This window comes from Zea mays, chromosome 5 (assembly GCF_902167145.1).
Source record: "Zea mays cultivar B73 chromosome 5, Zm-B73-REFERENCE-NAM-5.0, whole genome shotgun sequence".
NCBI lineage: Eukaryota > Viridiplantae > Streptophyta > Magnoliopsida > Poales > Poaceae > Zea > Zea mays.
This window is the reverse complement of record NC_050100.1, coordinates 81,561,570-81,581,503: the sequence shown is the minus strand read 5'-3', so window position 1 is coordinate 81,581,503 and position 19,934 is coordinate 81,561,570. Positions and strand designations below refer to the sequence as shown.

The following is a 19,934-nucleotide window of genomic DNA, read 5'->3' as shown; positions in this document are numbered from 1 at the left end:
TGAACGGGTGAATGTAATTGGAAAATGTCCATTTGAACCTCTAACTTTCGCGGCAGTTCGATTCTAGAAAACCGAATTTTTAACCGTCAACAAGTTTTAAAAAAGCCGCTTGTTGCAATAACATGATCAGTTTTGAACGGTAATTTTGACATATCACGCCAGTCACAAAATACTGAATTAGACATCACGTCACACGTCAGTCACAAAATGGACAGCAAGTACTATTCAATTAAAAATCTTAAAATATAATTCGATTTCAGAAAAAAAAAAAGAGAAAGGTTACTTTATATCAGAAAGATTACTTATAGCTTTTTATTTGCTAGTATATGCTCTATGATATATTCAGATGACCCAGGATTGCTAAAATGGTTCAGATGACTTTAATGGCAATATAAATGTTATGTAATGATGTAATCACATCGTAATTGATTTAGCTTAGCCTTTGTTTGATATAACTATGGAATAAATACTTCCTCGACTCCTCAGGATTGCTAAAATTATATACAAATTGTTTGCTTAGATTCTGTGAAAACTTTGCGAGTTTGCTGGTTTCCTGTGAATTCAGGTATATCAAATACCCAAATTATCAGGTACACAAAATTGTAGTATACTACCCGCGAAATGCAGTATACTCGAACCCAACCCAAGTCAAGTGCCCGTAAAATTAAAAGTTTTATCCATTAGCCATTACTACTAGAGAGTACGTTAGACTAAAGACAGATTTTAAAAATCCTTCTTTTTCTTTCAGCACACAAATTTCAAATTATACACGACCTGATGAAAACAATCAGGTATCAGCCTGACTCGGCCTTCATTGCGACTCATAGACAAAGGGTTTGTTTGGTTAGGGACTACAAAAACCTGTTGTAGATATGAACTATAAAAATCGTTCAGTTTGATGAAGGCCACTAATGGCTGATTTAGTGATCCGGGATTCCGAGGGGAAAAAATCCTCTTACTATTCAAAATTGAATTACAAGGGGATTCCTTCCCATGGATCCCCTTGAAATCCCTAATCACCAAAGGGTTTTTTACATTGGTCCCCTTAGTTGTGCACCACTGCTCATTGCTACCCTTAATTTTTATTCCTCCTCAGTTCTGCCCAACGCTAGTTCCTTTTGCTCAGCAATCCACCTGGTCGCCGTCTCCGTCCATTCTAACGTGCCTTACAGGGCGGGCCCACTGCAAAATTCCACTGCAGCCGCATCTCCTCTTCCTCCCAACGCCCGACTCCAGCTCTCCCTCTCTCTGGTTCGCATCTACGGACGCGTCGCGGCGCCTGGCCGACGGATCGGCGGTGCGGTTCCGTGCCTCCGGCCACAGGCTGCTTCGTGGGGGCGCCCTGCCGGGAGGGAAGAAGCCAGCCGCCGCCGGGAGGGAAGAAGCCAGCCGTCGAGCAGTTCACCGGCGCTGCGACCTGCGTCTTCAACGGCTTGGCAGCAGCCACGTCGGGGGGAGCTCCAAGCCAAATCCCTCCAATCCCGAGCTCCAATTCCACCGCGAACTGCTTCGTGGGGGCGCCCTGCCCGTAGGGAAGAAGCCAGGACCTGCTGCTGCCCCGTGCTCCAATTCCACCGCAAGGACCTGCTGTTGCCCCGTGCTCCAATTCCACCGCAAGGACCTGCTGCTGCCCCGTGCCTCCGGTCACAGGCTGCTTCGTGGGGGCGCCCTGCCGGGAGGGAAGAAGCCAGCCGCCGCCGGGAGGTAGGAATCCGCGAGCAGTTGGAGGCGACCGGGAGGGAGGGAGGAAGTCAGCCGCGGGGAGGGAGGAATCCGCGAGCAGTGGAGGCGACCGGATCCAGAGGCCCTGCTCGCGCTCAAATTCTTGACAGCAGCAACAGTCTCCTCCAGGCAAGGAGCATAACCCTCTACTCTCTATAATTGTTGGCTACTATATGAGTTCTTAAAGTCGTTATTTCCTATGAAATAGGATAAATCATATTATTCCAAATGATGAGGTTGAACCAATAGAAGTAGTTGCTGCACCTGATGATGATGAGAGACAATATCCTGAGTTTGTTGATAAGTGGGATATGCTAGAATTTGAGGACTATGATGGAGACATTTTCACAGGGGCACAATTTGAAGAGACTGATGAAGAGGAGGAGGAGGAAAACATAGCTATGGGGGTGGATGAGCAAGGAGAGGGTGATGATGTACCAAGAAATGATTATGACAGAGATAATCCATCCTTAAAAGAAGGCAGCACATTTGCATCGATGACCGAATTTAGGAATGCACTTGCTACCTATTGCATCAAAGGTGAATATGATTATGTAATTGAAAAGAGTGAGCCAACAAGAATGACTGTTCATTGTGCATTTGAGAGGTGTCAGTGGAGGATACATGCTTCCTGTATGCGGAATAGTACAATTATTCAGGTCAAAGTGAATCCATCTCCTCACACTTGTCCAAGTGAAAGAAAAGGGTCACATAAGGTAGCTAAAAGTAGTGAAAGGGAAATGTGCCCTTGGGCCATTTCTAAGTATTTTGGTGATTGAGTGCAAACACAAGTGCTTGAATGTGAAAATATGCCCATGGATGAACAAAGTGCAAATCACAAGTTAAGGTATGTTTCTAAGCCTTAGTACATTGGTTTTGTGTACTGATATTCTTGTCTAAGTGTTAGAAACAGAGAGAAGAAGAAAAGGAGAAGGTTAGCTGTGTACAGCCAACAGGCTGGTTCGGTCTGGGGCACCGGACTGTCCGGTGGTGCACCGGACAGTGTCCGGTGGTGCACCGGACAGTGTCCGGTGCGCCAGGCTGCCTCGGCCGAAGAGGCCGCTCTCGGGAATTCGCCGACGGCGTACGGCTAAAATTCACCGGACTGTCCGGTGTGCACCGGACTGTCCGGTGAGCCAACGGTCGGCCAGGGCCAACGGTCGGCCACGGATTCTGCGTGTGACACGTGGTCTGGCCAACGGTCGGAAGGAGGCACCGGACTGTCCGGTGTGCACCGGACTGTCCGGTGCGCCAGATCTGCAACAGACAGCAACGGTCGGATGCGCTGTTTATGGAAATAAATCGGGCACCGGACAGTGTCCGGTGTGCACCGGACTGTCCGGTGCGCCTGACGACAGAAGGCAAGGATAGCCTTCCAGATGTGTTCTCAACGGCTCCTAGCTGCCTTGGGGCTATAAAAGGGACCCCTAGGCGCATGGAGGAGTAAACCAAGCATTCCTTGAGCACTCTTGATCACTCACACATCAATCTCGCGCACTTGTTCAACATTCTAGTGATTTGAGCTCCGTTCTAGTGTGCTAGTCTCTTGAGCTCAAGTCTGGGTCTTGTGTGTGCGTATTCGCTGTGATCTTTGTGTTGTGTGTGAGTTGCTAATCCCTCCCTTGCTCCGTGATTCTCTGTGAACATCTTTTGTAAGGGCGAGAGGCTCCAAGTTGTGGAGATTCCTCGCAAACGGGATTGAGAAAAGAAAAGCAAGAACACCGTGGTATTCAAGTTGATCATTGGATCACTTGAGAGGAGTTGAGTGCAACTCTCGTCCATTGGGACGCCACAACGTGGAGTAGGCAAGTTTTTGTACTTGGCCGAACCACGGGATAACCACCGTGTCATCTCTGTGATTGATTTCTTGTGGTTATTGTGTTTTGACTCCTCTCTAGCCACTTGGCCATAATTGTGCTAACACTTAACAAGTTTTTGTGGCTTAAGCTTTGAAGTTTTACAGGATCACCTATTCACCCCCCCCCCTCTAGGTGCTCTCAATTGGTATCGGAGCCGTTCTCTTCAAGAAAGGGACTAACCGCCCGAAGAGATGGATCCTAAGGGGAAGGGAATCGTGATCAACGATAAGGAGAAGGAGTCCTTCGTCAATGAGCTCAAAGATGACAAGCCTACCGACTCCGGCTCGGGTCATAGACGAAAGGAAGGGAAGAAGAAGAAGACGAGGCGCATCAAGGAGATCGTCTACTACGACGACAGTGATGAGTCTACTTCTTCCCAAAAGGACGACGACCACAACGACTACGAGCAAAGGAAACCGGTTAATTCTAACTTTTCCTTTGACTACTCTCGTATTCCGCAAAGCTCAAATTCACATTTGCTTTCCATTCCACTCGGCAAGCCCCCACACTTTGATGGGGAGGACTACGGATTTTGGAGCCACAAAATGCGTAGTCACCTATTTTCTCTCCATCCTAGTATATGGGAGATTGTAGATAGTGGAATGCACTTTAATAGTTCGGATAGTCCTATATTCATTAATGAGCAAATCCATAAGAATGCACAAGCTACTACTGTTCTTCTAGCTTCATTGTGCAGGGATGAGTATAACAAAGTGAGTGGCTTGGATAACGCCAAGCAAATCTGGGATACCCTCAAGATCTCTCATGAGGGAAATGACGCTACCTTGCTCACCAAAATGGAGTTGGTGGAGGGCGAGCTTGGACGGTTCGCGATGATAAGGGGCGAGGAGCCAACTCAAACATACAACCGGCTCAAGACCCTTATCAACAAAATAAGGAGCTACGGAAGCACGCGATGGACGGACCACGACGTCGTCCGACTAATGCTAAGGTCCTTTACCGTTCTTGATCCTCATTTGGTGAATAATATTCGTGAGAATCCCAGGTACACCAAAATGTCGCCCGAAGAAGTCTTAGGAAAATTCGTCAGCGGGCGAATGATGATCAAGGAGGCAAGATACGTGGACGACGCCTTGAATGGACCGATCAACGAACCACAACCTTTTGCTCTCAAAGCATCAAGAAGTAAGGAGGCGCTACCTAGCAAGGTGGCACAAATTGAGGCGGTCGGACTTAATGATGAAGAGATGGCTCTCATCATCAAACGCTTCAAGACGGTGCTAAAGGGTCACAAGGGGCAGCCAAGCAAGACCAAGACGAAGGGAAAGCGCTCATGCTTCAAGTGCGGTAAGATTGGTCATTTTATCGCTAACTGTCCCGATAATGATAGTGACCAGGAAAAGGGAAACAAGAGGGAAAAGAAGAAGCATTACAAGAAGGCAAAGGGCGAGGCGCATCTAGGCAAGGAGTGGGACTCGGATTGCTCCTCTTCCGACTCCGACAATGAAGGACTCGCCGCCACCGCCTTCAACAAATCAACCCTCTTCCCCAACGAGCGTCACACATGCCTTATGGCAAGGGAGAAGAAGGTATGTACTCGCAACTCTACCTATGCTCCTTCAAGTGAGGACGAATCTAGTGATGAGGATGAAGTAGACTATTCATGTTTGTTCAAGGGCCTAGATAGATCTAAGATAGACAAAATTAATGAATTAATTGATGCCTTGAATGAAAAGAATATACTTTTAGAAAAGCAAGAGGATTTGTTATATGAAGAACATGATAAGTTTGTAGAGGCTCAAAAATCTCTTGCATTAGAAATTAAGAGAAATGAAATGCTTGCTTGTGAATTGTCTACATGCCATGATTCAATTTCTAAATTAAAGAGCATTAATGATGACTTAAATGCTAAACTAGTAGAAGCACAAAAATCCAACTCTTGTGTTGAACATGTTGAAATTTGCACTAGGTGTAAGGATGTTGATATTAATGCTTGTAGTGAACACTTAGTTTCCATTTCAAAACTGAATGATGAATTAGCTAGTCTTAATGCCCAACTTAAGACTAGCAAAAGTGATTTTGAAAAACTAAAATTTGCTAGGGAAGCCTACACGGTTGGTAGACACCCCTCAATTAAGGATGGACTTGGCTTCAAAAGGGAAGCCAAGAACTTAACAAGCCATAAGGCTCCCATTCCCGCCAAGGAGAAAGGGAAGGCCCCTATGGCTACTAGTGCTAAAAGGAACCATGCCTTTTTGTATCATGATAGAAGACAAACTAGGAATGTAAATTATGATGCTTTTGATTCATATGTTTATGATTCTCATGCCATGTTTGATCCTAGTTCTTCTTATGTGTATGATAGAAATGTTACTAGGAGAAATATTGTTCCTAAAAGAAATGTTGCAAATGTTCATAGAAAAGTAGTGAATGAACCCTCTACAATTTATTGTGCTTTGAATGCTTCCTTTGCAATTTGTAGAAAGGATAAGAAAGTAATTGCTAGAAAGTTAGGGGCAAAATGCAAAGGTGATAAAACTTGCATTTGGGTCCCTAAGGATATTTGCACTAACCTTGCAGGACCCAACATGAGTTGGGTACCTAAGTCCCAAGCCTAAAATTGCCTTGCAGGTTTATGCATCCGGAGGTTCAAGCTGGATTATCGACAGCGGATGCACAAACCATATGACGGGGGAGAAGAAGATGTTCACCTCCTACGTCAAAAATAAGGATTCCCAAAATTCAATCATATTCGGTGATGGGAATCAAGGCAAGGTAAAAGGGTTAGGTAAAATTGCAATTTCTAATGAGCACTCAATTTCTAATGTGTTTTTAGTTGAGTCTTTGGGATATAATTTATTATCTGTAAGTCAATTATGCAATATGGGATATAATTGTCTTTTTACAAATGTAGATGTGTCTGTCTTTAGAAGAAGTGATGGTTCACTAGCTTTTAAGGGTGTATTAGACGGCAAACTTTATTTAGTTGATTTTGCAAAAGAAGAGGCCGGTCTAGATGCATGCTTAATAGCTAAGACTAGCATGGGCTGGCTGTGGCATCGCCGCTTAGCACATGTGGGGATGAAGAACCTTCACAAGCTTCTAAAGGGAGAACACGTGATAGGTCTAACTAATGTTCAATTCAAAAAAGATAGACCTTGTGCAGCTTGTCAGGCAGGTAAACAGGTGGGAGGAACGCATCACAGCAAGAATGTGATGACCACATCAAGACCCCTGGAGCTGCTACATATGGATCTCTTCGGACCCGTCGCCTATCTAAGCATAGGGGGAAGTAAGTATGGTTTAGTTATTGTTGATGACTTTTCCCGCTTCACTTGGGTGTTCTTCTTGCAGGATAAGTCTGAAACCCAAGGGACCCTCAAGCGCTTCCTCAGGAGAGCTCAAAATGAGTTTGAGCTCAAGGTGAAGAAGATAAGGAGCGACAACGGGTCCGAGTTCAAGAACCTTCAAGTGGAGGAGTTCCTTGAAGAGGAAGGGATCAAGCACGAGTTCTCCGCTCCCTACACACCACAGCAAAATGGTGTGGTAGAGAGGAAGAACAGGACGCTCATCGACATGGCGAGGACGATGCTAGGAGAGTTCAAGACCCCCGAGTACTTTTGGACGGAAGCCGTGAATACGGCTTGCCACGCCATCAACAGGGTCTACCTTCATCGCCTCCTCAAGAAGACGTCATATGAGCTACTAACCGGTAACAAACCCAATGTATCTTACTTTCGTGTATTTGGGAGCAAGTGCTACATTCTAGTGAAGAAAGGTAGAAATTCTAAGTTTGCTCCCAAAGCTGTAGAAGGGTTTTTGCTAGGTTATGACTCAAATACAAAGGCGTATAGAGTCTTCAACAAATCATCGGGTTTGGTTGAAGTCTCTAGCGACGTTGTATTTGATGAGACTAATGGCTCTCCAAGAGAGCAAGTTGTTGATTATGATGATGTAGATGAAGAAGATGTTCCGACGGCCGCTATGCGCACAATGGCGATTGGTGATGTGCGACCACAGGAACACTTGGTGCAAGATCAACCATCTTCCTCAACTACGGTGCTACCCCCAACTCAAGACGATGAACAGGTTCATCAACAGGAGGCGGATGATCAAGGGGGAGCACAAGATGATCATGTAATGGAGGAAGATGCGCAACCGGCACCTCCAACCCAAGTTCGAGCGATGATTCAAAGGGATCATCCCGTCGATCAAATTCTGGGTGACATTAGCAAGGGAGTAACTACTCGATCTCGATTAGTTAATTTTTGTGAGCATTACTCTTTTGTCTCTTCTATTGAGCCTTTCAGGGTAGAGGAGGCCTTGCTAGATCCGGACTGGGTGTTGGCCATGCAGGAGGAGCTCAACAACTTCAAGCGCAATGAAGTTTGGACACTGGTGCCTCGTCCGAAGCAAAATGTTGTGGGAACCAAGTGGGTGTTCCGCAACAAACAGGACGAGCACGGGGTGGTGACGAGAAACAAGGCTCGACTTGTGGCAAAAGGTTATGCCCAAGTCGCAGGTTTGGATTTCGAGGAGACTTTTGCTCCTGTGGCTAGGCTAGAATCAATTCGAATCTTGCTAGCATATGCCGCTCACCATTCTTTCAGGTTGTACCAAATGGATGTGAAGAGCGCTTTCCTCAACGGGCCAATCAAGGAGGAGGTGTATGTGGAGCAACCCCCTGGCTTTGAGGATGAACGGTTCCCCGACCATGTGTGTAAGCTCTCTAAGGCGCTCTATGGACTTAAGCAAGCCCCAAGAGCATGGTATGAATGCCTTAGAGATTTCTTAGTTGCTAATGCTTTCAAGGTTGGGAAAGCCGATCCAACTCTTTGTCATGTGGGGTCTCTCCTATACGCGCAGGAGGCGCACCAGGGATGTTAGGCGTGCGGCCGAGAGGGCTGCAGCGCGCCCACCGGCCCTGCAACAGGAAGGCCGGAATTCTAGTGGATAAGATAGGCAATAGAATTAGTTGAGGATCCACAAAATTAGGAGGGAATTCTAGTGGATAAGATAGGCACTAGAATTAGTTGAGGATCCACAAAATTAGGAGGTTTGTTGCATGCGGCAGGCTATTAAAGCCTTGTACTGGGCGCTGATCAGGATATTAAGAAATAACACAGCTATCTTCTTCCTCCTCCCTACCAATTCCCAAGCCTTCGGAAGAGGGGTAAAACCTCACCGGAGAAGACGGACCGAGGCTACAACCTGCGTAGCCGAGGGCCTCCTACTCTAGACACTAAGGCCCTTGACAACCTGGTATCACGGTCACGTCGATCCAACTCTTCCAGTTCATCCGCTGCATCCACTGCTGCTTTTCCATCTGCCGCACCCACCACAGCCGCCAGCCCTACTTCATCCCCCACCTCTGCCTCGTCCCAAACCAGCGCCATGGCCGAGCCAACAATTGCCGACCTGGCCAAACTGATTGAAGGCCTCACCGGCAAGATCAACACCCTGCAGTCCGATATGGACACGATGAAGAAGAACAAGGCGCCGTCCTCACACGCCTCAGCGCCGGTGGGTGGCTCTGATGGGCAACACCACACCGATCGACCTCCTCGATTCCAGAAGATGGATTTCCCCCGCTACGATGGCAAATCCGACCCGCTCGTGTTCATCAATCGATGCGAGTCGTTCTTCCACCAACAGCGGATCATGGAGGAGGAAAAGGTGTGGATGGCATCCTACAATTTGGAGGACAACGCCCAACTCTGGTACATGCAGGTCCAGGGAGACGAGGGCGTTCCGACGTGGAGGCGTTTCAAAGAGCTCCTCAACCTCCGCTATGGGCCGCCGCTGCGATCAGCCCCGCTGTTTGAGCTCGCTGAATGTCGGCGCACGGGCACGGTCGAGGAATACCAAGACCGTTTTCAGGCGCTCTTGCCTCGCGCCGGTCCGTTGGAAGAGGCCCAGCGCGTTCAACTCTTCACCGGGGGGCTGCTGCCGCCGATCAGCAACCAAGTCCGCCTCCACAACCCTCAAACCCTCGCGGTGGCCATGAGTTTGGCGCGGGAGGTGGAGGTCATGGAGAAGGAGCGCCTGCTGTCTACACCTGCGGCTGCACCAACCAGGGGCGTGCCTCGTACCCTTCCTGCTCCAGGACCGCCGCCGCCACCGTCCCAGGTCGGGCGGTCTGTCTTCCCAGCCCCTCCCATCGGAGCGGCTCCAGCACGTCTCGAGGGCCAGCCAATCAAGCGGCTGTCCACCGAGGAGCAGGCGGAACGACGTCGTCTGGGGCTTTGCTATAATTGCAATGAGAAGTATTCCCGGGGTCACAACCGGGTGTGTCGCCGCATCTTCTTCGTCGACGGCATCACCATCTCCGACGACGAAGAGGCGGCTGTCGCGGCCGGGGCAGACCCAGATGCTGCAGCTCCGGTTTTCTCTTTGCAGGCAGTGGCAGGCGTCCCCATCTGCGACACCATGCAAGTCAAGGTGGACCTGGGTGCCGCGACGCTGGTGGCTCTCCTGGACACGGGGTCCACCCACAATTTCATTGGGGAGGAAGCCGCGCGCCGCTCGGGTCTGATCGTCCAGCCTCGTCCGCGCCTGACAGCCACAGTGGCCAACGGGGAGCGCATCCTATGCCCCGGGGTCATTCGGCAGGCGCCGCTCATCATCGCCGGTGAGAAGTTTCTCGTCGATCTCTTCGTCATGCCTCTCGCCGGCTATGATCTGGTCCTGGGGACGCAGTGGCTCGTCACCCTGGGCCGGGTGGTGTGGGACTTCACGGCGCGCACCATGTCGTTCACACGACAGGGCCGGGCGGTCTGCTGGACCGACGTGGCTACCGTCCGGGCTCCACGCCTCGCAGTGACTGCGGCCAGCGACTCCCTCCTCGACGGGCTGCTCGGTACGTTTACCGACGTCTTCGCCGCTCCGACGGGGCTACCACCGGTGCGTGGTCGCGACCACGCCATCGTCCTCAAGCCGGGTGCAGCGCCGGTGGCTGTCCGTCCCTACCGATACCCGGCGGCACACAAGGACGAGCTGGAGCGGCAGTGCGCCGAGATGATGGGTCAAGGCATCGTTCGCCGGAGCGACTCGGCGTTCTCGTCGCCAGTCATCCTCATCAAGAAGCAAGACGGCTCCTGGAGGTTCTGCGTCGACTACAGGGCGCTGAACGCGCTCACCGTCAAGGACGCCTTTCCAATTCCCGTCGTCGACGAGCTGCTGGACGAGCTCAACGGCGCCCGTTTCTTCACTAAATTGGACCTGCGATCAGGGTACCATCAGGTGCGCATGAAGACGGCAGATATTCACAAGACGGCCTTTCGAACCCACGACGGCCTCTACGAGTTCCTCGTCATGCCGTTCGGCCTTTGCAACGCGCCGGCGACGTTCCAGGCCCTCATGAACGACGTCCTCCGGCCCTTCCTCCGTCGGTTTGTTCTAGTATTTTTTGACGACATCCTGATATACAGTTCTTCATGGGCCGACCACCTGCGCCACATTCGTGCGGTGCTGACGGTGCTGCAGCAGCACCAACTCTTCGTCAAGCAGTCCAAATGCGCATTTGCCGTGCCATCGGTGGCATACTTGGGCCATGTCATCTCGGCGTCCGGCGTGGCCATGGATCCAGCCAAGGTGGAGGCCGTCCAGGGCTGGCCACAGCCCCGTTCGGCGCGGGCGGTCAGGGGATTCTTGGGCCTTGCGGGGTACTACCGCAAGTTCGTCCACAACTACGGCGTCATCGCGGCTCCCCTGACGGCGCTCCTCAAGAAAGAAGGCTTCTCTTGGACGGAGGAGGCAACTGCAGCGTTTGCAGCGCTAAAGGCAGCGGTTACATCGGCGCCGGTCCTCGCGCTGCCGGACTTCACCAAGCCGTTCATCGTCGAGTGCGACGCGTCGACCCATGGCTTTGGGGCGGTGCTGATCCAGGACAGCCACCCTATCGCTTTCTTCAGCCGGCCCGTGGCGCCCAGGCACCGCTCACTCGCTGCATACGAGCGGGAGCTCATCGGACTTGTCCACGTTGTCCGTCACTGGCGACCGTATCTATGGGGGCGTCGGTTCATCGTCCGCACCGACCACTATAGCTTGAAGTTCCTCCTCGACCAGCGGCTAGCTACCATCCCTCAACATCATTGGGTGGGAAAGCTGCTGGGGTTTGATTTCGGTGTCGAGTACAAGCCGGGCGCCCAGAACGCGGTGGCGGACGCCCTGTCACGTCGAGACACGCCGGATGGAGCGGTGCTCGCCATATCGGCGCCTCGCTTCGACTACATTGCCAGGCTGCGGCTGGAACAGGCCGGCCATCCGGCTGTGGTCGCCCTCAAGGACGAGTTGTCAGCAGGATCGCGCGGCGCACCCTGGGGCATTGTCGACGGGCTGCTCACCTACGACAGCCGTATCTTCGTTCCGCCGGCGTCACCGCTCCTACAGGAGATCCTGGCTGCTGTCCATGAGGACGGCCACGAGGGCGTGCAGCGCACCCTCCATCGCCTTCGCCGAGACTTCCACTTTCCCGACATGCGCCGCGTGGTGCAGGAGTTCGTCCGCGCATGCTCGACTTGCCAGCGCAACAAGTCGGAGCATCTCCTGCCGGCTGGGTTGCTGCTGCCCCTGCCGGTCCCGTCAGGCGTGTGGACGGACATCGGCCTCGACTTCATGGAAGCTCTACCGCGTGTGCGCGGCAAGTCGGTCATATTGACGGTGGTGGATCGCTTCAGCAAGTACGCGCATTTCATTCCACTGGCTCATCCGTATTCAGCTGAGACGGTCGCACAGGTGTTCTTCTCCGACATTGTACGCCTCCATGGCGTGCCTCAGTCGATCGTATCCGATCGTGATGCTGTTTTCACCTCCACGTTCTGGCAAGAACTGATGAGGCTCATGGGCGCCAAGCTTCACATGACGTCGGCATTTCACCCACAGTCTGATGGTCAGTCGGAGGCGGCCAACAAGGTCATCGCCATGTACCTCCGCTGCTTCACAGGAGACCGGCCGCGCGAGTGGCTCAGGTGGCTGCCCTGGGCGGAGTACACGTACAACACGGCGTACCAGTCTTTGCTCCGCGACACACCGTTCCATGTGGTGTACGGCCAGCATCCCCCCTCCATCCGCTCCTATGAGATGGGTGACACCCGCGTGGCCGCTGTGGCCAAGACGATGGCCGAGCGGGAGGCGTTCCTGGAGGATGTGCGCCTCCGCCTCGAGCAGGCTCAGGCTGTGCAGAAGAAGTTTTACGACAACAAGCACAGGGCGGTGTCCTATACCGTTGGGGACTGGGTTCTGCTGCGCCTTCGCAACCGGCCGGTGGCCTCCCTATCCCTGGCACTGAAAGGGAAGCTGCAGCCTCGCTTCTTCGGGCCCTACCGCGTCACCGAGATCATCAACGACGCTGCAGTACGCCTCGCCCTCCCGCCGCAGGCCAAGATTCATGATGTGTTTCACGTGGGACTCTTGAAGAAATGGGTGGGCGCGCCGCCTACCTCGACGCCGGAGCTGCCCGAGTTGCTGCATGGGGCGGTGGTGCCCGAACCCGAACGAGTGGTGCGTTCCCGCATAGCTCGAGGCATCAAGGAGGTGTTGGTGCGCTGGAAGGGACAGCCGGCTTCTGCTGCTACTTGGGAAGACTGGGACGACTTCATCGCCAGACACCCGTCGTTTCAGCTCGAGGACGAGCTGCGAGTCGAGGGGGGGAGAGATGTCATGTGGGGTCTCTCCTATACGCGCAGGAGGCGCACCAGGGATGTTAGGCGTGCGGCCGAGAGGGCTGCAGCGCGCCCACCGGCCCTGCAACAGGAAGGCCGGAATTCTAGTGGATAAGATAGGCAATAGAATTAGTTGAGGATCCACAAAATTAGGAGGGAATTCTAGTGGATAAGATAGGCACTAGAATTAGTTGAGGATCCACAAAATTAGGAGGTTTGTTGCATGCGGCAGGCTATTAAAGCCTTGTACTGGGCGCTGATCAGGATATTAAGAAATAACACAGCTATCTTCTTCCTCCTCCCTACCAATTCCCAAGCCTTCGGAAGAGGGGTAAAACCTCACCGGAGAAGACGGACCGAGGCTACAACCTGCGTAGCCGAGGGCCTCCTACTCTAGACACTAAGGCCCTTGACACTCTTTTTACTAAGACTTGTGATGGTGATTTGTTTGTGTGCCAAATTTATGTCGATGACATAATATTTGGTTCTACTAACCAAAAGTCTTGTGAAGAGTTTAGCAGGGTGATGACGCAAAAATTCGAGATGTCGATGATGGGCGAGTTGAACTACTTCCTTGGGTTCCAAGTGAAGCAACTCAAGGACGGCACCTTTATCTCCCAAACGAAGTACACGCAAGACTTGCTAAAGCGATTTGGGATGAAGGACGCCAAGCCCGCAAAGACGCCGATGGGAACCGACGGACACACCGACCTCAACAAAGGAGGTAAGTCCGTGGATCAAAAAGCATACCGGTCAATGATAGGATCCTTGCTTTATTTATGTGCTAGTAGACCGGATATCATGCTTAGCGTATGCATGTGTGCTAGATTTCAATCCGATCCTAAGGAGTGTCACTTAGTGGAGGTGAAGCGAATTCTCAGATATTTGGTTGCTACGCCTTGCTTCGGGCTCTGGTATCCAAAGGGGTCTACCTTTGACTTAGTTGGATACTCAGATTCCGACTATGCTGGATGTAAGGTCGATAGGAAGAGCACATCGGGGACGTGCCAATTCTTAGGAAGGTCCCTGGTGTCATGGAACTCTAAGAAACAAACCTCCGTTGCCCTATCCACCGCTGAGGCCGAGTATGTTGCCGCAGGACAGTGCTGCGCGCAACTACTATGGATGAGGCAAACCCTCAGGGACTTTGGCTACAATCTGAGCAAAGTCCCACTCCTATGTGATAATGAGAGTGCTATCCGCATGGCGGAAAATCCTGTTGAACACAGCCGCACAAAGCACATAGACATCCGGCATCACTTTTTGAGAGACCACCAGCAAAAGGGAGATATCGAAGTGTTTCATGTTAGCACCGAGAACCAGCTAGCCGATATCTTTACCAAGCCTCTAGATGAGAAGACCTTTTGCAGATTGCGTAGTGAGCTAAATGTCTTAGATTCGCGGAACTTGGATTGAATTGTAGCATACTTGTATTTATGCTTTTGATCATGTTCCTTTTTGCATTTTGTTGCTTATTATGGTGCTCAAGTTGTACAAACACTCCCTGGACCTCACAAGTCCGTTGCAAAGTGATGCACATGTTTAGGGGGAGATGTGTTACAACTTGACCCTTTGAGACTAACCATCTGCTTGAGTTTGCTTGATCTAGTCTCGAAGGAGAATTGAAAGGGAAAAGGTGGACTTGGACCATGAAAGACTTCCACTGCACTCCGTTGAGAGGGTAATTACTTCCAAGTTCATCTCCTGAACTCTTATTGCCATTTGCTCTTAATTGAAAATTTTGGTGAGGCAATGGGGTTCCAGGGCCAAGATTGATCCCGTTTTGGTGCTTGATGCCAAAGGGGGAGAAAATAAAGGCCAAAGCAATAAATGGATCAGCTACCACTTGAGAAATGTAAAAATATAATAGAGCTTTTGGTTTGTCAAAACTCTTGTATTGTCTCTTTTGTCAAAAGTTGGCTTCTTGTGGGGAGAAATGTTTATTATGGGAAAAAGGGGGAGTTTTTGAAATCCGTGGTCAAATTTCTTTGGAATGACTCTCTTTATGCTTCAACATGTGTGTTTGACTTAGAGATAGAGATTTGAGTTTGATTTGCAAAAACAAACCAAGTGGTGGCAAAGGATGATCCATATATGCCAAAATTGAATAAAACTCAAAGTTAGTTTTTATTTGAAGTGATTTTGCACTTGTTCTAGTTGCTTTATGTTGTGTTGGCATAAATCACCAAAAAGGGGGAGATTGAAAGGGAAATGTGCCCTTGGGCCATTTCTAAGTATTTTGGTGATTGAGTGCAAACACAAGTGCTTGAATGTGAAAATATGCCCATGGATGAACAAAGTGCAAATCACAAGTTAAGGTATGTTTCTAAGCCTTAGTACATTGGTTTTGTGTACTGATATTCTTGTCTAAGTGTTAGAAACAGAGAGAAGAAGAAAAGGAGAAGGTTAGCTGTGTACAGCCAACAGGCTGGTTCGGTCTGGGGCACCGGACTGTCCGGTGGTGCACCGGACAGTGTCCGGTGGTGCACCGGACAGTGTCCGGTGCGCCAGGCTGCCTCGGCCGAAGAGGCCGCTCTCGGGAATTCGCCGACGGCGTACGGCTAAAATTCACCGGACTGTCCGGTGAGCCAACGGTCGGCCAGGGCCAACGGTCGGCCACGGATTCTGCGCGTGACACGTGGTCTGGCCAACGGTCGGAAGGAGGCACCGGACTATCCGGTGTGCACCGGACTGTCCGGTGCGCCAGATCTGCAACAGACAGCAACGGTCGGATGCGCTGTTTATGGAAATAAATCGGGCACCGGACAGTGTCCGGTGTGCACCGGACTGTCCGGTGCGCCCGACGACAGAAGGCAAGGATAGCCTTCCAGATGTGTTCTCAACGGCTCCTAGCTGCCTTGGGGCTATAAAAGGGACCCCTAGGCGCATGGAGGAGTAAACCAAGCATTCCTTGAGCACTCTTGATCACTCACACATCAATCTCGCGCACTTGTTCAACATTCTAGTGATTTGAGCTCCGTTCTAGTGTGCTAGTCTCTTGAGCTCAAGTCTGGGTCTTGTGTGTGCGTATTCGCTGTGATCTTTGTGTTGTGTGTAAGTTGCTAATCCCTCCCTTGCTCCGTGATTCTCTGTGAACATCTTTTGTAAGGGCGAGAGGCTCCAAGTTGTGGAGATTCCTCGCAAACGGGATTGAGAAAAGAAAAGCAAGAACACCGTGGTATTCAAGTTGATCATTGGATCACTTGAGAGGAGTTGAGTGCAACTCTCGTCCATTGGGACGCCACAACGTGGAGTAGGCAAGTTTTTGTACTTGGCCGAACCACGGGATAACCACCGTGTCATCTCTGTGATTGATTTCTTGTGGTTATTGTGTTTTGACTCCTCTCTAGCCACTTGGCCATAATTGTGCTAACACTTAACAAGTTTTTGTGGCTTAAGCTTTGAAGTTTTACAGGATCACCTATTCACCCCCCCCCTCTAGGTGCTCTCAAGTAGATGGTGTGCAGATGCAGTATTAGAATGGGTGACAGATAACCCATGCATTGGTACAACTGAACTGGTAAAGAAGATTAAAGAGAAGTACAACATTTTGGTGCCTTACATGAGAGTGTATTATGGCAAGGAAATGGCTCTTGACAAGATTTATGGCCCATGGAAGGAAAGCTTTAACTTATTATTCACTTTCAAAGCTGAAGTGGAGAAGGCGTGCCCAGGTAGTGTTGTTGAGATTGACCATCATACGGTGGATTATAAAGTGAATGGCAAGATTTTGAACAAAGAATGTTTTAGAAGGGTGTTCGTTTCATTCAAAGCATGTTGGAGTGGGTTCTTAGCTGGTTGTAGGCCTTATTTAGCAGTGGATGCAACAGCTCTTTATGGGAGGTTTAGAGGCCAGTTAGTAGCTGCTTGTGCCATTGATGCACATAATTGGCTCTTTCCAGTGGCTTATGGTGTCCTCGAGGCAGAGTCAACAGAAAGTTGGACATGGTTCCTACAGAATTTGCGTCAGGTTATAGGGTTTCCACATGGATTGACTATACACACAGACGCTTGCAAGGGTTTAGAAACTGCAGTGGATTATGTGTTTCCTGGAGTAGAGCATAGGGAATGCATGAGGCATTTTGCTTCAAACTTGGGCAAATCATTCAAGGGAAAGTTGATTGATGACAACTTATGGCCAGCATCATTGACATATAGCCTTAGAAAGCATAACTATCATGTGAATCAATTGTACACAAACTCTAGGTTAAAAATATACATTGAAAGTCATCACAAATATCTATGGGCTAGAAGCAAATTTGGTGAAGGGTGCAAGGTGGACTATGTGAACAATAACTTGGCGGAGTCATTCAATGCATGGATCAGAAAAACAAAGGGGCTTCATTTGGTGGAGTTGCTAGATAAGATTCGACAAATGCTTATGGTAAAGTTTGAGTTGCGTCAAAGAATTGCACTTGAGAGGTTTCATGGCCACATGATAATCCCAGCTGTGATGAAGACATTGCATGAAAAGACCAGAGGTTTGAAAATGTCTTTCATCAAGCGCAGACCGCTTGAGGCAGAGGTGACAGTGTTGGACAAAGAAAAGAGGGAATGGAGATATCCAGTGGACTTATCGAACAGGACATGCACTTGTAGGCAGTGGCAGATTACCGGGCTGCCATGCACCCATGCCCTATTTTTCATTACTTCTCTTCGTGGTGTAGCCAGCGAAATTGATCAATATGTACATAAGTACTACTCTATTGCCAAGTTCAAAGCAACATATGCTGAGAATGTGCCTTCCATAGAGGCAAAACATCAGTGGGAGGTCGTGAATCCTGGTTTCGTTCTCAACCCTCCAATCCAGACTAGAGCACCAGGAAGACCAAGAAAAACTAGAATAAGGTCAAGTGCCGAGGGTAGTGGACTTGGACCAAGGAAGAGAAAATGCAAAAGGTGTGGAGGATTAGGACATATTGCGAGAAATTGCAAGAATGCAGTAGATCCAGCCTTTGGAGAGGATCAGCCACTAGAGCCACAATTGGCACTTGATACAACTTTTGGAGATGATCAGTCACTACAACCACTAGAGCCACAAGTGCCAATGGATCAGCCACAAGTGCCACTGGATCAGCCACAAGTGCCACTGGATCAGCCACAAGTACCCTCCTCTGTTGGCTCCATGGTACCCTCCTCTGTCGTGCCTTCCTCTGTTGGCTCCGTGGTACCCTCCTCTGTCGTTCCTTCCTCTGCTGCTTCTATCGTGCCCTCCTCTGCTGCTTCTATCGTGCCCTCCTCTGTTGCTATGATAGAGCCCTCCGACCTTGCTTTGGTGCTGCCCTCCATTGCTGCCTCGTCAAGGTTATATTCATCTAAAATATACTTTATTTTTTCAAGTTTCTAAAATTCACATGATTATTTACTATTTTCATGTTTTGTGTAGGGAAAAGAAAAGGAAGAGAGGAAAAGAGGTTGCGCGTACAACTGACGACAATCCAACGACTAATACAATGACCAAGGTTATGAAGAAGGCAAAAATCAAGAAAAGGCTCGTTGCGGACTTGTAACTGAATGTGCTCGGTTTAGCTGAATTTGGATGTAACTGAATATGCTCGGTTTGCTTGTGCTGAGATTTGGACTTGTAACTGAATGTGCTCGGTTTAGCTGAATTTGGATGTAACTGAATATGCTCGGTTTGCTTGTGCTGAGATTTGGACTTGTAACTGAATTTGGATGTAACTAAATATGCTCGGTTTGCTTGTGCTGAGACTTGTAGCTGAATTTGGATGTAACTGAATTTGGACTTGTAGCTGAATTTAGCTGGATGTAACTCAAATATCTGGATGCAACTGAATTTAGCTGTTGCCGGTTTGCTTGTGCTCGGTTTGCCTGTCTTCAGTCACTTGTTCAGTCACTCGGTTTGCCTGCTCGGTTTAGCTGAATTCAGTTGCTTGTCCATTTCTGGCGCATGTTCAGTCACTTATTCAGTGCGCTTGTTCAGTCACTTGTCCATTTCTGTTGCTTGTCCATTTCTGTTGCTGGATATAGAGTGCTTCATTTCTTGAACTGAATGTGCTCGGTGCGCTTGTTCAGTCACTTGTCCATTTCTGTTGCTTGTCCATTTCGGATCGGTTAAATAAAGGGTACCCTTAAATAAATTTTCTTTGTCAGATTGACTGTAACATACGCATGGCACAGTGGTTTATGTTAGTTGGATGGTGCACAAGGTGCTTGGTTCGACCCTTCTGGGCACCTTTTTTTGCATTTTTTCCAATTACTTTAGAACATGTGTATCACCAGAATTCACATAAATTTGTATCACCAGAATTCACATAAACTCACACACCAGAATTCACATAAATTCACACACCAGAATTCACATAAACTCACAACATAATTCACATAAATTTGACTCACCAGAATTCACACACCAGAATTCACACCATCAATCATAGATTTAGCGCTTACAATTTGAGTTTATCACAAGAAAAAGCAAGACAATAAACATCATAGAAGCATAAAAAACTCTAAACATATTCTTCAACTCGACAATGCTGGCATTCATCTTCTTCAACTCCACCATATTGTCATTCACCTTCTTCATTTCGGCAGCAAATTTGTTCCAGTTCGTAGTCACATCTTCCGCTCGTTCATCCCACATATTAGACACCATCATCTCTCCCGAACCACCCACCAACCCTGCCCTTTCAATCATCTTGACATAATCATCCATCCACATGAAAAAATTGCATATTTTAAGAACCTAAACAATCCAAATAAGGTTTCA

The 19,934-nt window shown here is 49.4% G+C and overlaps 1 protein-coding gene across 1 annotated transcript; it reads left to right on the top strand.

Moving 5' to 3' along the window:
• Nucleotides 1-122: 122 nt before the first annotated feature.
• On the top strand, nt 123-18,714 carry LOC118471950 (uncharacterized). Its single transcript, XM_035958885.1, has 6 exons — nt 123-139; nt 566-590; nt 1,097-1,704; nt 1,931-2,448; nt 16,657-18,508; nt 18,591-18,714. Exons 1-6 carry the CDS (start codon nt 123-125, stop codon nt 18,712-18,714), a joined length of 3,144 nt encoding a protein of 1,047 aa, XP_035814778.1.
• Nucleotides 18,715-19,934: the final 1,220 nt, after the last annotated feature.

Coding starts and splice junctions, on each gene's coding strand:
- LOC118471950 (XM_035958885.1), top strand. Junction 591..1,096: donor TCAAATACCCAAATTATCAG/GTACACAAAATT, acceptor ATTCCTCCTCAG/TTCTGCCCAACGCTAGTTCC. Junction 1,705..1,930: donor AAGCCAGCCGCCGCCGGGAG/GTAGGAATCCGC, acceptor CCTATGAAATAG/GATAAATCATATTATTCCAA.